General features: G+C 37.5%; 1 protein-coding gene across 2 annotated transcripts; it reads right to left on the minus strand.

The window, feature by feature from the left end:
• Positions 1-754: 754 nt before the first annotated feature.
• Positions 755-9,166, minus strand: efcab14 (EF-hand calcium binding domain 14). 2 transcript variants are annotated; one of them, XM_020922424.2, is made up of 10 exons: positions 8,880-9,166; positions 8,450-8,759; positions 7,652-7,800; positions 7,416-7,561; positions 6,543-6,641; positions 6,341-6,451; positions 4,025-4,189; positions 3,481-3,565; positions 2,930-3,052; positions 755-1,945 (listed from the first exon to the last, which is right to left on the minus strand). In XM_020922424.2, the coding sequence occupies exons 2-10, from the start codon at positions 8,623-8,625 to the stop codon at positions 1,773-1,775; spliced, it is 1,227 nt and encodes a 408-aa protein (XP_020778083.1). In that variant the 5' UTR covers positions 8,626-8,759; positions 8,880-9,166; the 3' UTR covers positions 755-1,772. The 2 variants fall into 2 exon arrangements, with proteins under 2 accessions (XP_020778083.1, XP_020778074.1); XM_020922415.2 differs by having other exon boundaries at positions 2,930-3,055.
• Between the last annotated feature and the right edge of the window lie 6,328 nt (positions 9,167-15,494).

The following is a 15,494-nucleotide window of genomic DNA, read 5'->3' on the forward strand; positions in this document are numbered from 1 at the left end:
TTCTTTTGGCTTTTTTTTTTTTACATTGACCACAGTACATAGTGTTGCCAAATGCAGTAGTGAGAGTAACGCATGTAATGTAATTCTCTTAAAAAATTAAGAAAGTTGCTTAGTATGATTGCAACCAAGAACCTGTGTAAACCTGTACTGGCTATGCACATAACAATGTTTTGGATTTATGTAGTGCCTTTCAAGACACCCAGAGCGTTTACATTGCATTATTCATTTACTCCACACTCAGTGATGAGCTTCTGTTGTAGACACGGCTGCCCTAGCAACAGGCAGGGCTGCCAAACTGCGCCACTGGCCCCTCCGACCACCACCAATCACTCGCTCACACAGCATTCCTAATAGGTATGGTGAAGCGTCTAATTGACAGTATGCAGTAGACAATGTGGTGCCTGCTATTCCCAGCAATTTCAAATAAAAGTACCAACCAGGCTCAATACTGCTTAGCTTCCCAGATCAGTTGAGATGATGACACTATCGTATGATCACGAAACATGGATCAGTTGCCAAAAGAAAACTGACATTAATGTCAGGGAAAGATGGAGCAATAATCTAACCTTGCACAGCAAGATGGATTCCCGTGATATTTGTGAGTTCACTAACTCAATACACCGTGACACACATATCAATCTGGTGTGAGCCAGGTTAGCAATAATGAGGAAGAGACTGCAAGCATCTTTCTGAGGTAAAAGTTTAAACACACCACTTGATAACAACCTAGTAGTAAACACACTGTAAACATACATACATTTTCACTGTATTTATTCATTTAGGTGTTCACACTAAAACATTCATTAAATCTCCATTATACAATAGCAGCAAAGACCCAAAGTCAAGGTTTCGACAAAAGAATTTGAGCTCAAATAACCATTGTCCTGCAAAATAGTATGTTATAATTATAAATAATTATGTTCATGTTATGAGCAACATGCAAAGCTTTTTAAATACACATTATTTACTAAACTCAACATGATCAAATGAATCAAGTACAATGTGATGGTCAGTGCTTTAACTACCTGTTACATTGTGTGATCTAGGTGCAGGCAGTTTAAAATCTACTGCAAGGTTAGGATATATTGCTACATAGTGTATAAATATGGAGTCCATTCAATATGTGTTCATAGCCCTTCAAATCTTACACTGATATTTTAAAAGAAACACAATATCTTATTGTACACACAAAAAACTAAACAAACAACTTGGGAATTAAAATTATTACAAAGAGGAAATTGTGGAGTTGTCTTAAGCTAAAAAGAATGGCTATACATTGTAGTAGAATTGGAAATAGGCTACAAATGAAACTCTTTAAATCTAGTAGTCTTCGGTAAACATATATACACCAGGCTATATAAATAAATTGTAATAGGTGAATACAAGTGTGTTTGGGTTGCAACATTTGTAGTAATAATAGGCTAAAAACTACATAACACTCACATAAAAATATACATTAAGGTAAGAGAATAAAGTAAAAGAAAGCAAAAAATATTGATGAAAAACTGTCAAGTTGTACCAGTAGTGTAAGAAAAATAAACTGAGATCACAACATTTACCATGATGAATTGAATATAACTGAGAACATCATTTTTGTAATAGGAAGAAAAAACCTTGTGATTTTAGAGACTTTGCCAGTGTCACATCACCACAGTCTGATTGATAAATGTTTAGTCCATCAAAGTGCAGCAATTACTGAAAAGGAGTTTGGTGAAGTCCAGACCATAGATCCTTCTGCTTCAATACTGTTCACTGCATAATCACAACAGAGCTCATAAACCTACAGCCGCTCGCAGCTCTATCATAGAGTACTTGTGGTCTCCGTCAATGTCAAAACAAGACAGTGTACGAGCACTGGGAATACGCAGTCCCAATATTCGCTTCAGGTCCTGGTAGGAGAGCAGACTGGACCCCACCTCTGCATGTTGGAAAAGGTCCTCGAGGTCTGGGAATAAGAGGCAACATTCATTTCAATACATTATAAAAATATTATTTGACCATTGTCGGCTACAACTAATATTTTCACAAACAAAACTAGTATTTATGTATGTTATTTATAGGGATGTATTGATGCAGATACAGGCATTGATTATCGGTGTCCATACTGAAAATTTTACTGGATCGAGTAAAGATTCCATGTTATCCTGGTTGGGCCTTTAATTGAATGTAGTAACACTGTTTACAGTCTTACTACTGATTTTGTCCTAGAATTACATACTGTATGTCATACAAGCGGTCTAGTAGTTATTTAAAGGACAAAAAACAGCGTGACAGACACATACACACATTGGATCCATTTTGTAAAACTGTTTTTTAAGGAAATAAGTGCCATTTTCTGTCCCTACACTTGTATTGGTTAATATTGGATTCAGTCTAAATATTAATATCGGTATTGGAACTGAAATCTGGATCAGTGCATCTCTAATTATTTTGCCACCAATAAAATTTTTCAGCACAACTCTAACTATTACACATTTATTGCATCTACTATTTGCACTTACTGGAGATCTCAAGAAACTTTTTTTTTTTTTAACCTGTGTATTTCCATGCAGAATGACAATCTATCTTCAATTCAACATTTACATTATGGCTTGTTTCTGAGACAATGAATAACCCTAATAACAACTGATAAACTAAACTTGCTGGCAGTTACTGAGTCAACTGCAGTAGTTCATGTGAATGTTGTTTTGTGTGGTCTCTACAATTCTAACATTCCATCAGCAATCGTAGTGCATAGACAAAAGAAAACCTGATTAAAGTGTGACAATAACTTAATTATATGGCAACAGTCTGACATTTTACTGTTAACAAGCGACAACAGTTCCAATCACGCCTTATTAAGATGCCATAAATGACATTATTTCTTTACTTGCATGTCATAACACTGATTATTCTCTATGCTATTCAGACAAATGTGAAAAGCACGCACCTTTTAATGTAGCGACTCCAGGCAGAGACACTGGTTTCAGACACGCTCTCCGAACATCTCTCCTGGAGCGTTTTGGAGAGAGGAAGCGCGGATGTCTGCTCATCTGCTGCTCTGAAGTGGGCACTGCTATTGAAATACAAAGACATTTAATTACCGTAGGAGAAGGTAATATTATAAATGCACATCTACCTATATTAGTGCTCTAAAAAGTATAGATACTAATAGATTAATAGATAGTAAAACTAGTATTGAAACTAGACACTCATTTGTGCAGGTACAGATACTAAAAAAGTCCTATTGACAAGACAAAAATTAACCTTTCCTGAATAGCTTTAGAATGAGCTTGAGCTGCATCAATAGAGGGATTACACTGATATAAAAAACACATGGTAATATAACAGAAAATACTATGATTTAATGTTGAAAATCATTCAGTTTCTATTGTCTTTTTTATTGGGCGTTATTCATTATCATTGTGGTCTGTTCCTTAGCATCAAAATCTAGTTTGAAATGTCAGTATCATGACACTAATAAATGGCCAAATGTCATACCCTCCACATGGACATGCTGAGGCGTGGCTTTGGTTGTTGTGGGATCACTCTCCTCTGGGTTTTGAGTGATGACTAAAGGGGTGTCCTGTAAACACAAAGAAACACATGAGCTCAGTATCTATAATTAGCCTACCACCATTAATGCCCTGATGTTTTACAACCTGTCCTGTACAGTTTGTTGATTAATGTTTTTAATTATGTGTCTTAATTACTGTTATTATTATCACATTGTCCTTGAGTGCCCAGAAAAGTACAAAAAAGTAATGTATCAATAATGCAATATATCAATAATTATCATAATAAATATATACAGATATATTCAAATCAGTCATGAGATGTGTTCAGTCAGTCCTCCAAGACCAAAAAATTTAAAATGTTGCAAGAAAAAATAAAAAAATAAAAAATCTGAGAAACCTGAAATTATGAAACGTTAATATGTTTTTGTTTGTGGGAGAATTATACACACAATCCTCATAAATCCATGTAAGAATCTGTGACTGCAAAGAGACAGGAATGATTTAAATATTTGTGATTATGTTCTTACAGCGGGCTTTGGTGTTTGGTTGGACCGGTTCTCTAGAGAAGAGAGTCGGTGGGTAAGATCTGCCACCGTTGAGAGCAGCAGGTGGATCTGCTCATCGGTCCACGTGTGGTGCAGCTCCTCTGTCTTGTTGGCTTCGTTTACGGCCTTTTTTAGGTCAGTTAGATCCTACAGACAAAAGACAACAGGGTCATTATGCATAGAAAATACCACAGTTTACATAGCACCTAGTAACCTAACCAAAACTAGTACATTTTAAACTTAAAGGTGCATTGCGTAACTTTTCTGGTAGAGTTACTTGTCTCCATGGAGATGTTATTGCTTTACTGCCGATATTCCAGAGTATGACATAAAATTTTTCCATAGAAACAAGCAGGAGACACCATCAGGCCAATTTACAGGTGAGATCTGTGAAGAGGTTACCCCACTCACAGTAAGAATGCATGTTTTTGTTCAAGGTATTTTTGAGTAATTAAAAACACCCATAATTGAAAAAAATGCATCTTATATACATTTCATATCATACTGTGAAAAATTACAGACAAAGTAATAGCATTTCCATTGTAGCGGACACCCAACCTGAAAAGTTACGCAGTGCCCCTTTAAAGACCCAGTAAGATTTTTGCTTCATTAGAATATTTCAGGGTACAAACTATGAAGAAGTTGTATTACTGATTCAAGTCACACAAAAATAAACAACGGCCATGAAAGAACTGTTGAAATATTATACGTTTCTAAGAGAAAAACACATAAATATGCAAATAAACAAAATCACTAAACATAAATCCTTAAATTATTTCACAAAGATATGTACATTTCACTTTTTCAGTTGAGCGCTTAGACAATTCCTCATTCCTATTTACGTGCATCTCCATTTGAAGAACAATGCTCTTCAGATAACTGACCTAGTTTTCCTGGGAAAAGAGATGGCATCTAAGGTCCCAAAATAGATTGGCACTTGTTTCATGCATTATAAATGACAAGTGAGCGCCTGAGCCTTAGTGATGACAGGACCTTCTTAACCCTTTGACTCTGTGGAAGCTAACCTGACAAAAGCAGCCAAAAGACTCAAGCTGTAGCGGGTAACACATAAATAACTACTTAATCTTCTTTCACCTGGATTTGAGCCATAGACATCATCATTACAACAGAAAAGCAGGCTGGTACGCAAATGTGGCACTTCAACTGAAATATTTGCTGGATCGGGTATCAGTTGGATGATGGGTTGGGCCTTTAATTGGATGTCATAATTAAGGATGTAATACAAGCTGATTTTATTCTAGAATGTATCAGTGTTTGAAATTTTACTCATATAAAGTAGTTCAGCAGCAAAGAAAAAAATAACATCAATGGATACGTTTAGTAATAAGTTAACTGTGTTTTGAAGGTCCTATATTATACAAAAATGATTACTGAGAACTTTAAGCCATGTTATAGAGCTGTTACCTCCTCATAAACAAACCTGGCGTAGTGTTTTGTTTTTTGTGTTTGCGTTTTGTTTGTATATTTGAATAAACCTGGTTTATTAGCCTCTCTATATCTTTATAGCTCAAAATGCTCTGTTCAAGTTAACATCTACTCTTGACCTTTAGTTCAATAGAGATTGGCCATTGGCAATCATCCAAATGATTCTAGTAAAATACAGTGGAGGACTTCCTGTATTGCCACATGACATCACAAGGTAGAACAGTGTGTTTTCAGTTTGAGAGAAGAACTCAGCCTAAATATGCAGGGTTAGTGTGTTAAACATGTGTGAATGAAACAAAACACAACTCCAGGTCTGTTACTGATGAGGAAACAATATTATAAGATCATAAAATCATCAGAAAAAGTGCAATACGGCCCCTTTAAGGAAAAAGTGCCATTTTGGAACAAGTTGGAACAATTCTTTCATCTCAATTTGTGCCATAGACAGTGTCATTACAACTGAAAGGCACAGAAATATAGAACTTCAACTTTTCACTTGCTATTAACAATTAATTCACAGACCATAATTAAATCTTTTCATCGCCATACTGCTTTCATGAATGATAGATGTAAGGAAAAGCAAGCTCCATACGGGTTTTATCATTGAATGTAGATAAGTAAATAAAATAGACATGCCATCAAACTAAATAAGTGAAACTCTGCCTTGGCTCATAAAAAATCCATCAGCTTTGCTCAAGTGAAAAACAAGAGCTTAAAGCGTTTCCCAGATTTGAAGTGGGGCAGATCAACTTCTTATAGCAACAGCTCAAAGCATGAATAACTTTGCAAACAAATTCTGAATCATGTGCATCATAGATTTAAAAATATGTATTAAAATGAGATATGATTTACCATAGTTTTTTTCATTTCACTATCTTCTTTCTTCTCAGTTTCAATGGCATCCTGCATAGTCTTCACATCATGTTGGACACTTGTGAGTGTGCTCCCAATAGTAGCCACACTCTAAAAGTACAAGTACAGTTTTAGTTAGAAATAAAAATGTGGGGGAAAATACTATAAAGTTGTTTGAAAAAAACAAAAAACAAAACCTGACCTTCTGAAGCTCTTCAACTGTAGTGGGAAGACTGATTAGGTCTGCTGCTGATTTGAGGTTAGCTTTCAAATGATTGACAGCAGAATCCAGTAAACTGATCTGCAGAAGAGACAAAATCATTAGATTCAATTAAATACTTACAATTACTTAGTATATTTAATTAAATACATCACACAGCTACCTAACTGCAAAACACATTGTATATTTGTTGACTATACAATATTTACAGTGTGAAAATTTCAAGGATGTCAAGATTATTAGGTAATTGGTAATAGTTATTTTTTAAGTCACAATATAATCATAAAAGCTAAAAAAAAATAAAAATAAAAATGTGAAAAGAAAGAGCAAAAATAAGTAATTTTCATTTAATCTTAACTCCAAAAAAGCACAATTAATTCAGGTAGAAAGCTTTTTTTATCTGTCTGTTTATGTCACTTCAACTTTACATGATCATTCACAAAGTATGATTTTATAAAGCTGGTTACATACTGTAACATGTTTGGTAATGAAAATGAAAGAAACTGAAAGACTTCACTGATGTTTGGTCAAAGTGTCAATAACCCTGAAAAATCGTGGTGTTTTTTCTCAGAACAATTGTAATACTAAAATTTATATTGTGGCATCCTTAATTATATTTGCACTAAATTCGAATCAAACCATATAACTGTTTAAAACTGATGTCAACAAGTACAAATGTTACACAATAGCAGGTACCACATGTATTTCTATGTATGAAATTGATTCAGATTAGATATCACAACATTCATGCAGTTCTTCATTCAACTGTTTTGGATAAAAAATGTGTTGGTGTGCTCATTTCCTTTTTCATTCAAGTGTGACCATTGTGAATAACTGATGAAGCATTTGAAATACCTTCCTGTTAATTTCTGTAAGGTTAGACCAGAGTTTGCTGAGGCCTTTGTCTCCTTTCTCAATGTCATCCAGCTCTCTCTGCTTGTTTTTCAGATCCTCACTTAGTTTCGGTATTTCACTTGAAGACACTTTTTGGCTGGATTCCACTGTCATTGACATTGAAAAAAATATGAATTGAATCAATTGTGTAAATACAGTAGGTCAACAGGGTTTGAACTACTTTTCCAACTTCTTACTGTTGTGAAGCTTTTCTTTAAGTGCATCTAGGTCCTCTTTAAGGGCAATCTGCATCCATATGAGCCCAGCACAGGCCATGACACAAGCAGCGAGGATGATGAAGAGAAACAAGGGGTAGCAGACATTGCAGCACTGTGCGTAGCTTCTCCTGTGAAAGGATGAAATGCAGTAACATTAGACATGCTCGCTGCACTGCTCCCTCCATTATTAATGATGCAGAATCAGTATTTTCAGATGGGAATATAAAAAGCTGACTGATGAGTAATGGTGGTTCAAAATAAGGATAGACATGTAACATGAACAGCTTTTAGAGTAGTGTTTGTCAAACTTTATCCAGTTAGATTTAATGATTTCAAACAACATCTACTTCTTCAAACAAACTAACCAAAGAGCATTTCAGTATAATAATGTGCATGTTTCATGTTGTTGCATGGACCATCAAGTAGTGAAATATCAATCTAAGGGTGTTAATAGTATACCTGGCTGAGAATTTTTGACTACTCAACTTTATATAAGTGAAACTTAGAAAGTACCATTAGGCCTGAGAATAAAGCATTGACTGTACAGTCTATGGATCAAAGTTGAATCGTTAACCACTACTGACATTGGAAGTCAACCTATAGTAAATAATGACACAAAAGCGAAACCACAACCCTGCTGAGTTGTTTCTATCCGGCTCCCCACTTCCTGCTGCTCCAGCTGCACTCTCAATTATGACAGGGTCAATAGAGGCCAGTTTTATATTCACATGTAATATCCCATTATTAAATGTTATTAGCAGTCATGCTGATACTCACTTGCCGAAGCTGGTCGCTCCGTTCATGTTGTTGAACTCGTCATCCTCGGAGCTGGATTCGGACTCGGAGCCGGGCGGCTCGGTTCGGAGGAGTCGGTGTCCAGAGCCTTTTTTGGTTTTCTTCCGTTTATTCTCCCCAAGTCCAATTAATGCGTTCAGTTCCTTCCTCTTCTTCATTTTCTTCTGTGGGGTCAGCGAACCCGCCGATCCCGATTTAAAGCCGACTAAATCCAATGTTTTATCCAGTTTGGTAGATGTTCTCGTCTCTTCCGTGGATAAAGCTAGGCTAATGTTTTAGCCAAACAGCGCCGCTGAGATGCATACAGTACAGTGTATTATGTTAGCACAATCATATCTCAAGATCACGTTCTTTCATTAAAACACACGTTATTCACAAACAAAACGATCCATTACTTAGAAATGGGACTCACCAAAAATAATCCAGGGTTATATAACTTTAACTTCTCCCCACCGGGTGAGCATACTGTAAACGTGAGCTAACCTAGCTAGCAGCTGTCATAACGCTATCGGGAGCTGCGGCGCTGCGGTCCTGCGTTTATTCAGCTACGATCAAAAATACAAGCATCTGACGAGTGCATTTTGAGAATTCTACATAGACAAATAATAACCCCATAAATAATCTGCTGTAACACAAATGTGAGTCGGCCCGTGTCCAAAGGGCTTGAGTGTGTATTGTTTAGCAGGCGTCACAGTAAACTCTCAGCTGATTGGAGGAAAGAGGAGGAGCTGTGCGTGACGTCCTCCGCCCCGCTGCTCTCGCTTCTTTTGGCCTCGCTCCAAAATGAGAAGACTAGAAGAACCGTCTGTGTTTACGCTAAGGTGAGTGAAATGTTTCCTCAGATGATCCAAGAATAATTAACACGGGAAAGTACAATAAGTACACACTGGGTTTGTTGATTTAAGTTGGCAAAACTGTGGGATAGGAATGCTGTATCCTATTTTTTTTTTTCTTTTTTTCTGTTATAAAGTAGAAAAAGTCAGCTCTCAGGTTTATTACTATTGGAAAAATTGGTGATCTTCAAAGGTCAAGAATAGCGTATATTTCTTTCAAATTTGTGTTCAGATTATGGTGGCAGTTAAGGTGATATACAGGGCCTATTCGGTTTATTTTTTCAGTCTAAAATCACAATAGCAATCGCCTCACTAAAGGGCCCATATTAGGCTATTTTCTAATTTATGTTACAGTGTTGTTTCCTCATCAAAAACATACCTAGAGTTGTGTTTTGTTTCATTCACACATGTTTAACACACAAACCCTGCATAGACTGAGTTCTGTTTTCAGATGGAAAACACTAAAACGGTTGCTGTAAACTTGAAAACTACCACTATATGAGATCACAAGGTGAAACAGAGCATTTTGAGCTTGGGACATTAGACAAACTTACTCAGACATGTGCAAATGAAATAAAACACAACTCCATGTATGTTTTCGATGAGGAAACAACATTATAACGTGGCTTAAAGCTCACAAGAGAGAATTTTAAGTAATATAGGACCTTTAACAAAATTCTTTATTTTACCAAATGAGAAATCCACACAGTGAAACAGTAACTGGTCTTACCTGTCAAGTACAGAATGACATTTTTCAGTATTTTTAAAGAATACAGAAGTGTGTAGGCTATTCTGAATCCAAGGTAACGATTGGTCAATAAAAGGCAAGAGAAAGAGAAAGTGAATTTATGGTTGTTATGAACTATATTTGTGCAATGAGGCTGATGCAATAACTTGGACACTTTATGGTTGTGTAGTGCACAAAATGGACATCCACCCATCCATTTTCTTCTGCTTTATCCAGGGCCGGCTCGTGGGGGCAGCAGTCTAAGCAAAGACTCCCAGACTTCCTTCACCCCAGACACTTTGTCCAGCTCCTCTGAGGGGACCCCAAGGCGTTCCCAGGCCAGCTGTGAGACACAGTCCCTCCAGCGTGTCCTGGGTCTTCCCCAGGGCTTCCTTCTGGTGGAACATGCTCAGAATGCCTTCCCAGGTAGGTTCCATGGAAACTGCCTCTGGGGACAAAATGGACATTGGACATTAATAATGGACACTTATTTGTCTTCTGATGACGATGATGAGCTCTAACTGTGATGAGCTCCAACTGTTTTCTGACTGTAGTGTGATGTGTGTGTTAACTGTGTTCTTAAGCTGCGGGTAGTGAGTCCAAGACAAATTTCCCCTTAGGCATAATAAAGTTTATCTTGATCTTGATCTTGAAGTAGTGAAGGAGAAGAGATCCATTCCCATGAACTGAGGGGCTGTAGATTGATATTGTGGCCTATATTGTGGCATGTTTTTAGACACTGAAAGACTACATAAATATTTTTAGTTTAGTTTAATGAGAGGTACAGGACTACATTCACGCCATACTCCATACAACTGTACAACAATTCACCCTTATGTGATATGTCATATACTGTATGTCATAATTCATCTCTGCACTGTTTCTCCTTACCCACCTCTTTTATATATTTAGTGATACAGTATTTCTATATTTTATTATCTTGTACATTTTTATTTGTATAATTTGCCTTATTTAACACTTTTTATAATATTATTACCATTAATATTTTTACTCTTTGTTATTATAATATATGGTGATGTGTGAGCTACTGAGCCCAAATCATTTCCCTTGTGGAGCAATACAATTTGTCTGTTACAAATAGCCATATGGCCAGCATATAGACCAGATTAATTCAATTGTTAAGACTGCTGATATTTTTCCTTCTCTACCTATTTATAGTTTACCAAAATCTGTTTCTCTTTCATATTTTTGCTCACCTCTTTAGCAGCGGTCCCAGTGAGCCTGTGGCGCTATTGGGCCGACCCAGCAAGACACTGGCCCCGCACGGTACATCCAGCGCACGTTGGCCTTTAGCTCTTTTTCTCTGAGCTCCGAACCCCTACCGACCTGCTCTTGGCTTTGAAAAATTGTTCTTTTATGTGCTGTTCCCACACTATACCATCACTATAGTCATAACAACAACAGTGTATGAAAGCCTCTGCGGTGGACTACTTTACAAAAGCACCAAGACACTCTGCATGTCTGCGGATTGAGTCGCGCGAGTAGATAGAGCCCCACTGCTGATGCTTTATTACCAACAGAATAGATTTGTCATGCAATGTCTATCACATCACAATAAAGACCCACCCACGCACGCACAAAGCTAATATTACCATAGATTAGAGTCCTGCTTTATAACCAAGCCTCAGCTGTCGATACTGAAGCTTCGTAATTGTCAGTGCGGCAGGCGTATTGTGCTGTCTGAATGTATTTACCATGAATCCGACGGTATCACGTAGGTATAGCAAAACAAAATTCAATCAGCCACTCGCCTCTACTAAGAACACCTGGTGGGGGGGACAAGCACCACGCTGGGGGCATGCGCAGACCTTCTCAGCGTGGGCCCCGAGAATCAAAGCAACCGGAGCGTTTCATCTCCTCGCTCCAGCCGCCTCACGTTTTCTGCTTTTTTCCCCCCCTTAATCCATGGTTAAGTCTGCAAAAGGATGCCACTTCACCTTGCACCTCCATAGCTACTGGGTTGGGAGGAGAGGGCTGGTGGGGGTAGGCCAAGGAGCGCTCCAAAACACTTGTTAACGCACTTTGTTCACAGCGGGGAGGGGGAGTCAGACGTGATCCTCGCCGCAGATGTTCGGGGCAGGGCCTTTGGGTGCTGACAGAGAATGTAAACAGGGGAGCATGGGTGTAATCACAGAGGCTAATTGCAGGTGCTGTTTTGGCTCAGGTTTGAGGTGTGATTGTCAAACTCCTGCCTGTGTGTTGTTCCGCCGCCAAATTTTGACTCCAGGCGATTCATGTTTATTTACAAATCAGTTAGACGTGTTGGGTGATTCAACGTTGCATGTTTGTTGCCACAATTTGGGGAAGAAAAGATGAACTCAAGATGTTTGACAATTAGCTTTCAGTTGGAAAAAGAAGATTTTTTTTTGTTGAATTCCAGAACAAACACAGTCCCATACTAGGAGTGGGATGAGATACCATTTCCACAAAACGAAACAAGACAAGATACTGGGTCCACAAGAACGAGATAAGATGCGATTTAGAGATTTTTTTATTATAAATTGTGTGGTTCAGTTCACTGTTTTGGCCTTATCAGTTTTGATTACTTTATTAAATATTTTTGCTCTCATTATAGCAGTGATTTTTGGATCTACAGCTTCTCCAGAAATGTTACTTGCCACCACTTAACCCCTTTTTTGTCCAGTCCAAATGTAAATGCACAGAAAAAAATAAAATAAATAAAAAATCTCACAGGATCATTTTTTTTTTCTTGTCTGCACAATGTTGTGACACAAGATCTTTTCCCATCCCTATTCCATACTAATACACCTAATTTGAAATGTTCTACTATTTTATTTCCAAAAACTACACTGTCAAATGACCCAACATAACATGATAGTGTATTATTCATGTGTTCCAGCTTTCTATCAAAGACACCATTTTGTGAACTTGTCTTTGACCGTTCACAGGATACATTTTGTTTTCATTACTGGCGACAGTCCCATAGTTTCTGACAATTAGATTTCAGCAGGAAAAAGAAGCAATTTTTTTTTTTTTTTACTGTTGTTGAATTCCAGCACAAATATAGTCCCATGTTCATTGCACAATATATGGTATCTAATTTGAATACTTTCAATGATTTCCTTTCCAAAAAAAATTACACTATAAAATGGCTCAACATCAAACATCAAAGGCGCCATTTTGTGGACATTTTTGAACATTCAATGGAGACGACATTTTGTTTTAATTACTGGCAATAGTCCTAAAGTTTCATCACTCTGAATCTCATGGATAAGAAAGTCAACATCTGCTCATTAAAGGGCCTATTTTGTATTTAGGTTAGAATCTAATGCCGACTGTAATGAGTTATACACTGGCCAAATAAAATAAATGAATGAAATGAAAACAAATTCATGAATACTGTGTTATTGTCAATCTGATCTATGTTATAATATTGTGTCCTCATCAAAATACATGGAGTTGTGTTTTGTTTCATTCACACACGTTTAACACATAAACTCAGCATTTAGGCTGTGTTCTTTTCTCAAACTGAAAACACTCTGTTCCACCTTGTGATGTCATGTGGTAATACAGGAAGTGCTCCACTGTGTTTTTAAACTCAACACAGCTTTACTAGAATCATTTGGATGATTTCGGTCCTAGAATTGACTACATCTACTGAACTAACTTCATGACATCACAAAATGGAGCAGAGCATTTTGAGCTTCGGAGATGTAGACAGACTAATAATAAAGGGTTACTCAAACATGTGAATGAAACAAAACACAACTTCACTTATGTTTTTGATGAGGTAACAGCATTCCAACGCTTAATGGCTTAATGATCACATGAATCAATTTTATGTAATATAGGATCTTGATTGAGCCAAAGGAACTGCAAAATCCCATGCACATCTTATTTTATGATATTATGCTAACACAAATAGACAAATATAAAATTACATCATGTGTAATGGGAACAAGCCCGCACAGTTATGACCACTGAATTCACAGCTGAATCTTCTTGCGTGTGTCTCAGTGTCTGGAGTTATTCACGGCACATGGGGATATGAAATATTAATCAGCCAAAGCGTCTCTGATGAAACAGCAAAATGCTCCCAGTAAACAAGCCTTTTTTAGGTTTAACTCGCTCTCATTTAGACATAAGTAGTGAGCTGATGCGCACAGCGATTTCAAGGCATATTTTCATGAGGCTGCATTGAGACTGGGTTTTTTCAGAGCAAATCAGTGAGTCTGTTTTTATTACGCAATGAATATTTATCTAGTTAAATTATTCAGAGCAGTCTCACTTTAGTCTATGTTTTTGTAGCTGCTATATAAACATATGGCGATTAGGCTGCATATCGGTGAACTCAGCGCAAGGGCTTTTTGCATGGACCAGAGCTATATTTAATGACCAGAGGTGATAATAAAATGGCTATATTTGAACGAGTATGAAGAAAAGTTAGCCTGTTATCACATGGTAAATTGTCATGGTCACGTTTTTCCACTTTTTCCACCTTCTAGGTACATTACATCAAGGACCCACCCATTCACATGTGTACACAGACACTGGGGGCGAGGTGGGGTAAGTGTCTTGCCCAAGGACACAACGACATTCATCTTTTATCTTTCATGGGAGCTGGAATCGTATCAACAACTTGTGGTTTAGTGGATCTGAGTGCTCAAACCGATGTTGTTGAGAGTGGGATTCGAAAAGACAAGCTTCATCGCATTACAGTGGGACAGCAGTGGCTCAAGTCTGTAGTTTTAGTCTAGACTACCTTGCCTTGTCAGTGTGATATGGACGTGAGTGCTGTTGGTTGGAGAGCAAACCTGTCACGATAATTACTATATCGACTTATTGCTCAATATGACAGCTGGAACTAAATATTTTGGGGCTCATTTTGGGGCGTGTATATATTAAAGGGACAGTCTAGAATTTTGGACCTAGGATCTTATTTCCTAGTGTGCCAGAGTATTGGAGACGTGCTGAGACACTTTTTAAAAAAATATTCTGTCCAGTCCTTATATTTGCAGAGGTCACTGGTGCTAGGCTAGTGCATGTCAATGGCCATAGTTATCCTGCCACTAAAAACAGTCTTACCCACTCCGCAAAACACCCGAAGCAAATCTATTATTATGCCAGACTGTCAATGTGAATGTCTGTGTTGATAGAATAATGTTTGAAATAAAACTAACCTTGCAACACATAACATCACATCGCATGTTGAGGCACTATTTTCTCAGCAGCAACGAAATTTTACTTTGCCGGTTAGATAGGTGCTAGGTGATATCAGTCCGCCTCTGCCAAGCTTTCTATCAGGAAGTACAACTCGCTGCTGCTGCTCAGACATAAATCCTTCAAATGCAAGGTTGGTTTTACTTCTAAAATTATTTTATCAACACAGACATTCACATCGACAGTCTAGCTTCAGGTGCTTTGTGGAGTGGGTAAGACTGTTTTTAGTGGCAGGCTAACTATGGCCATTGACATGCACTAGCCT

Source organism: Boleophthalmus pectinirostris, unplaced genomic scaffold (assembly GCF_026225935.1).
Source record: "Boleophthalmus pectinirostris isolate CB_2022bp ecotype Guang Dong unplaced genomic scaffold, ASM2622593v1 HiC_scaffold_16, whole genome shotgun sequence".
Lineage (NCBI taxonomy): Eukaryota > Metazoa > Chordata > Actinopteri > Gobiiformes > Gobiidae > Boleophthalmus > Boleophthalmus pectinirostris.

Bases quoted from the DNA above. Each gene is read 5' to 3' on its own strand.
- efcab14 (XM_020922415.2), bottom strand. From the start codon at position 8,625: ATGAAGAAGAGGAAGGAACTGAACGCATTAATTGGACTTGGGGAGAAT. The intron at 7,801-8,449 runs GTGAGTATCAGC...ATCCTTTCACAG, and splicing joins GGAGCGACCAGCTTCGGCAA to GAGAAGCTACGCACAGTGCT. The intron at 4,190-6,340 runs GTAAATCATATC...TTTTGTCTGTAG, and splicing joins GTGAAATGAAAAAAACTATG to GATCTAACTGACCTAAAAAA.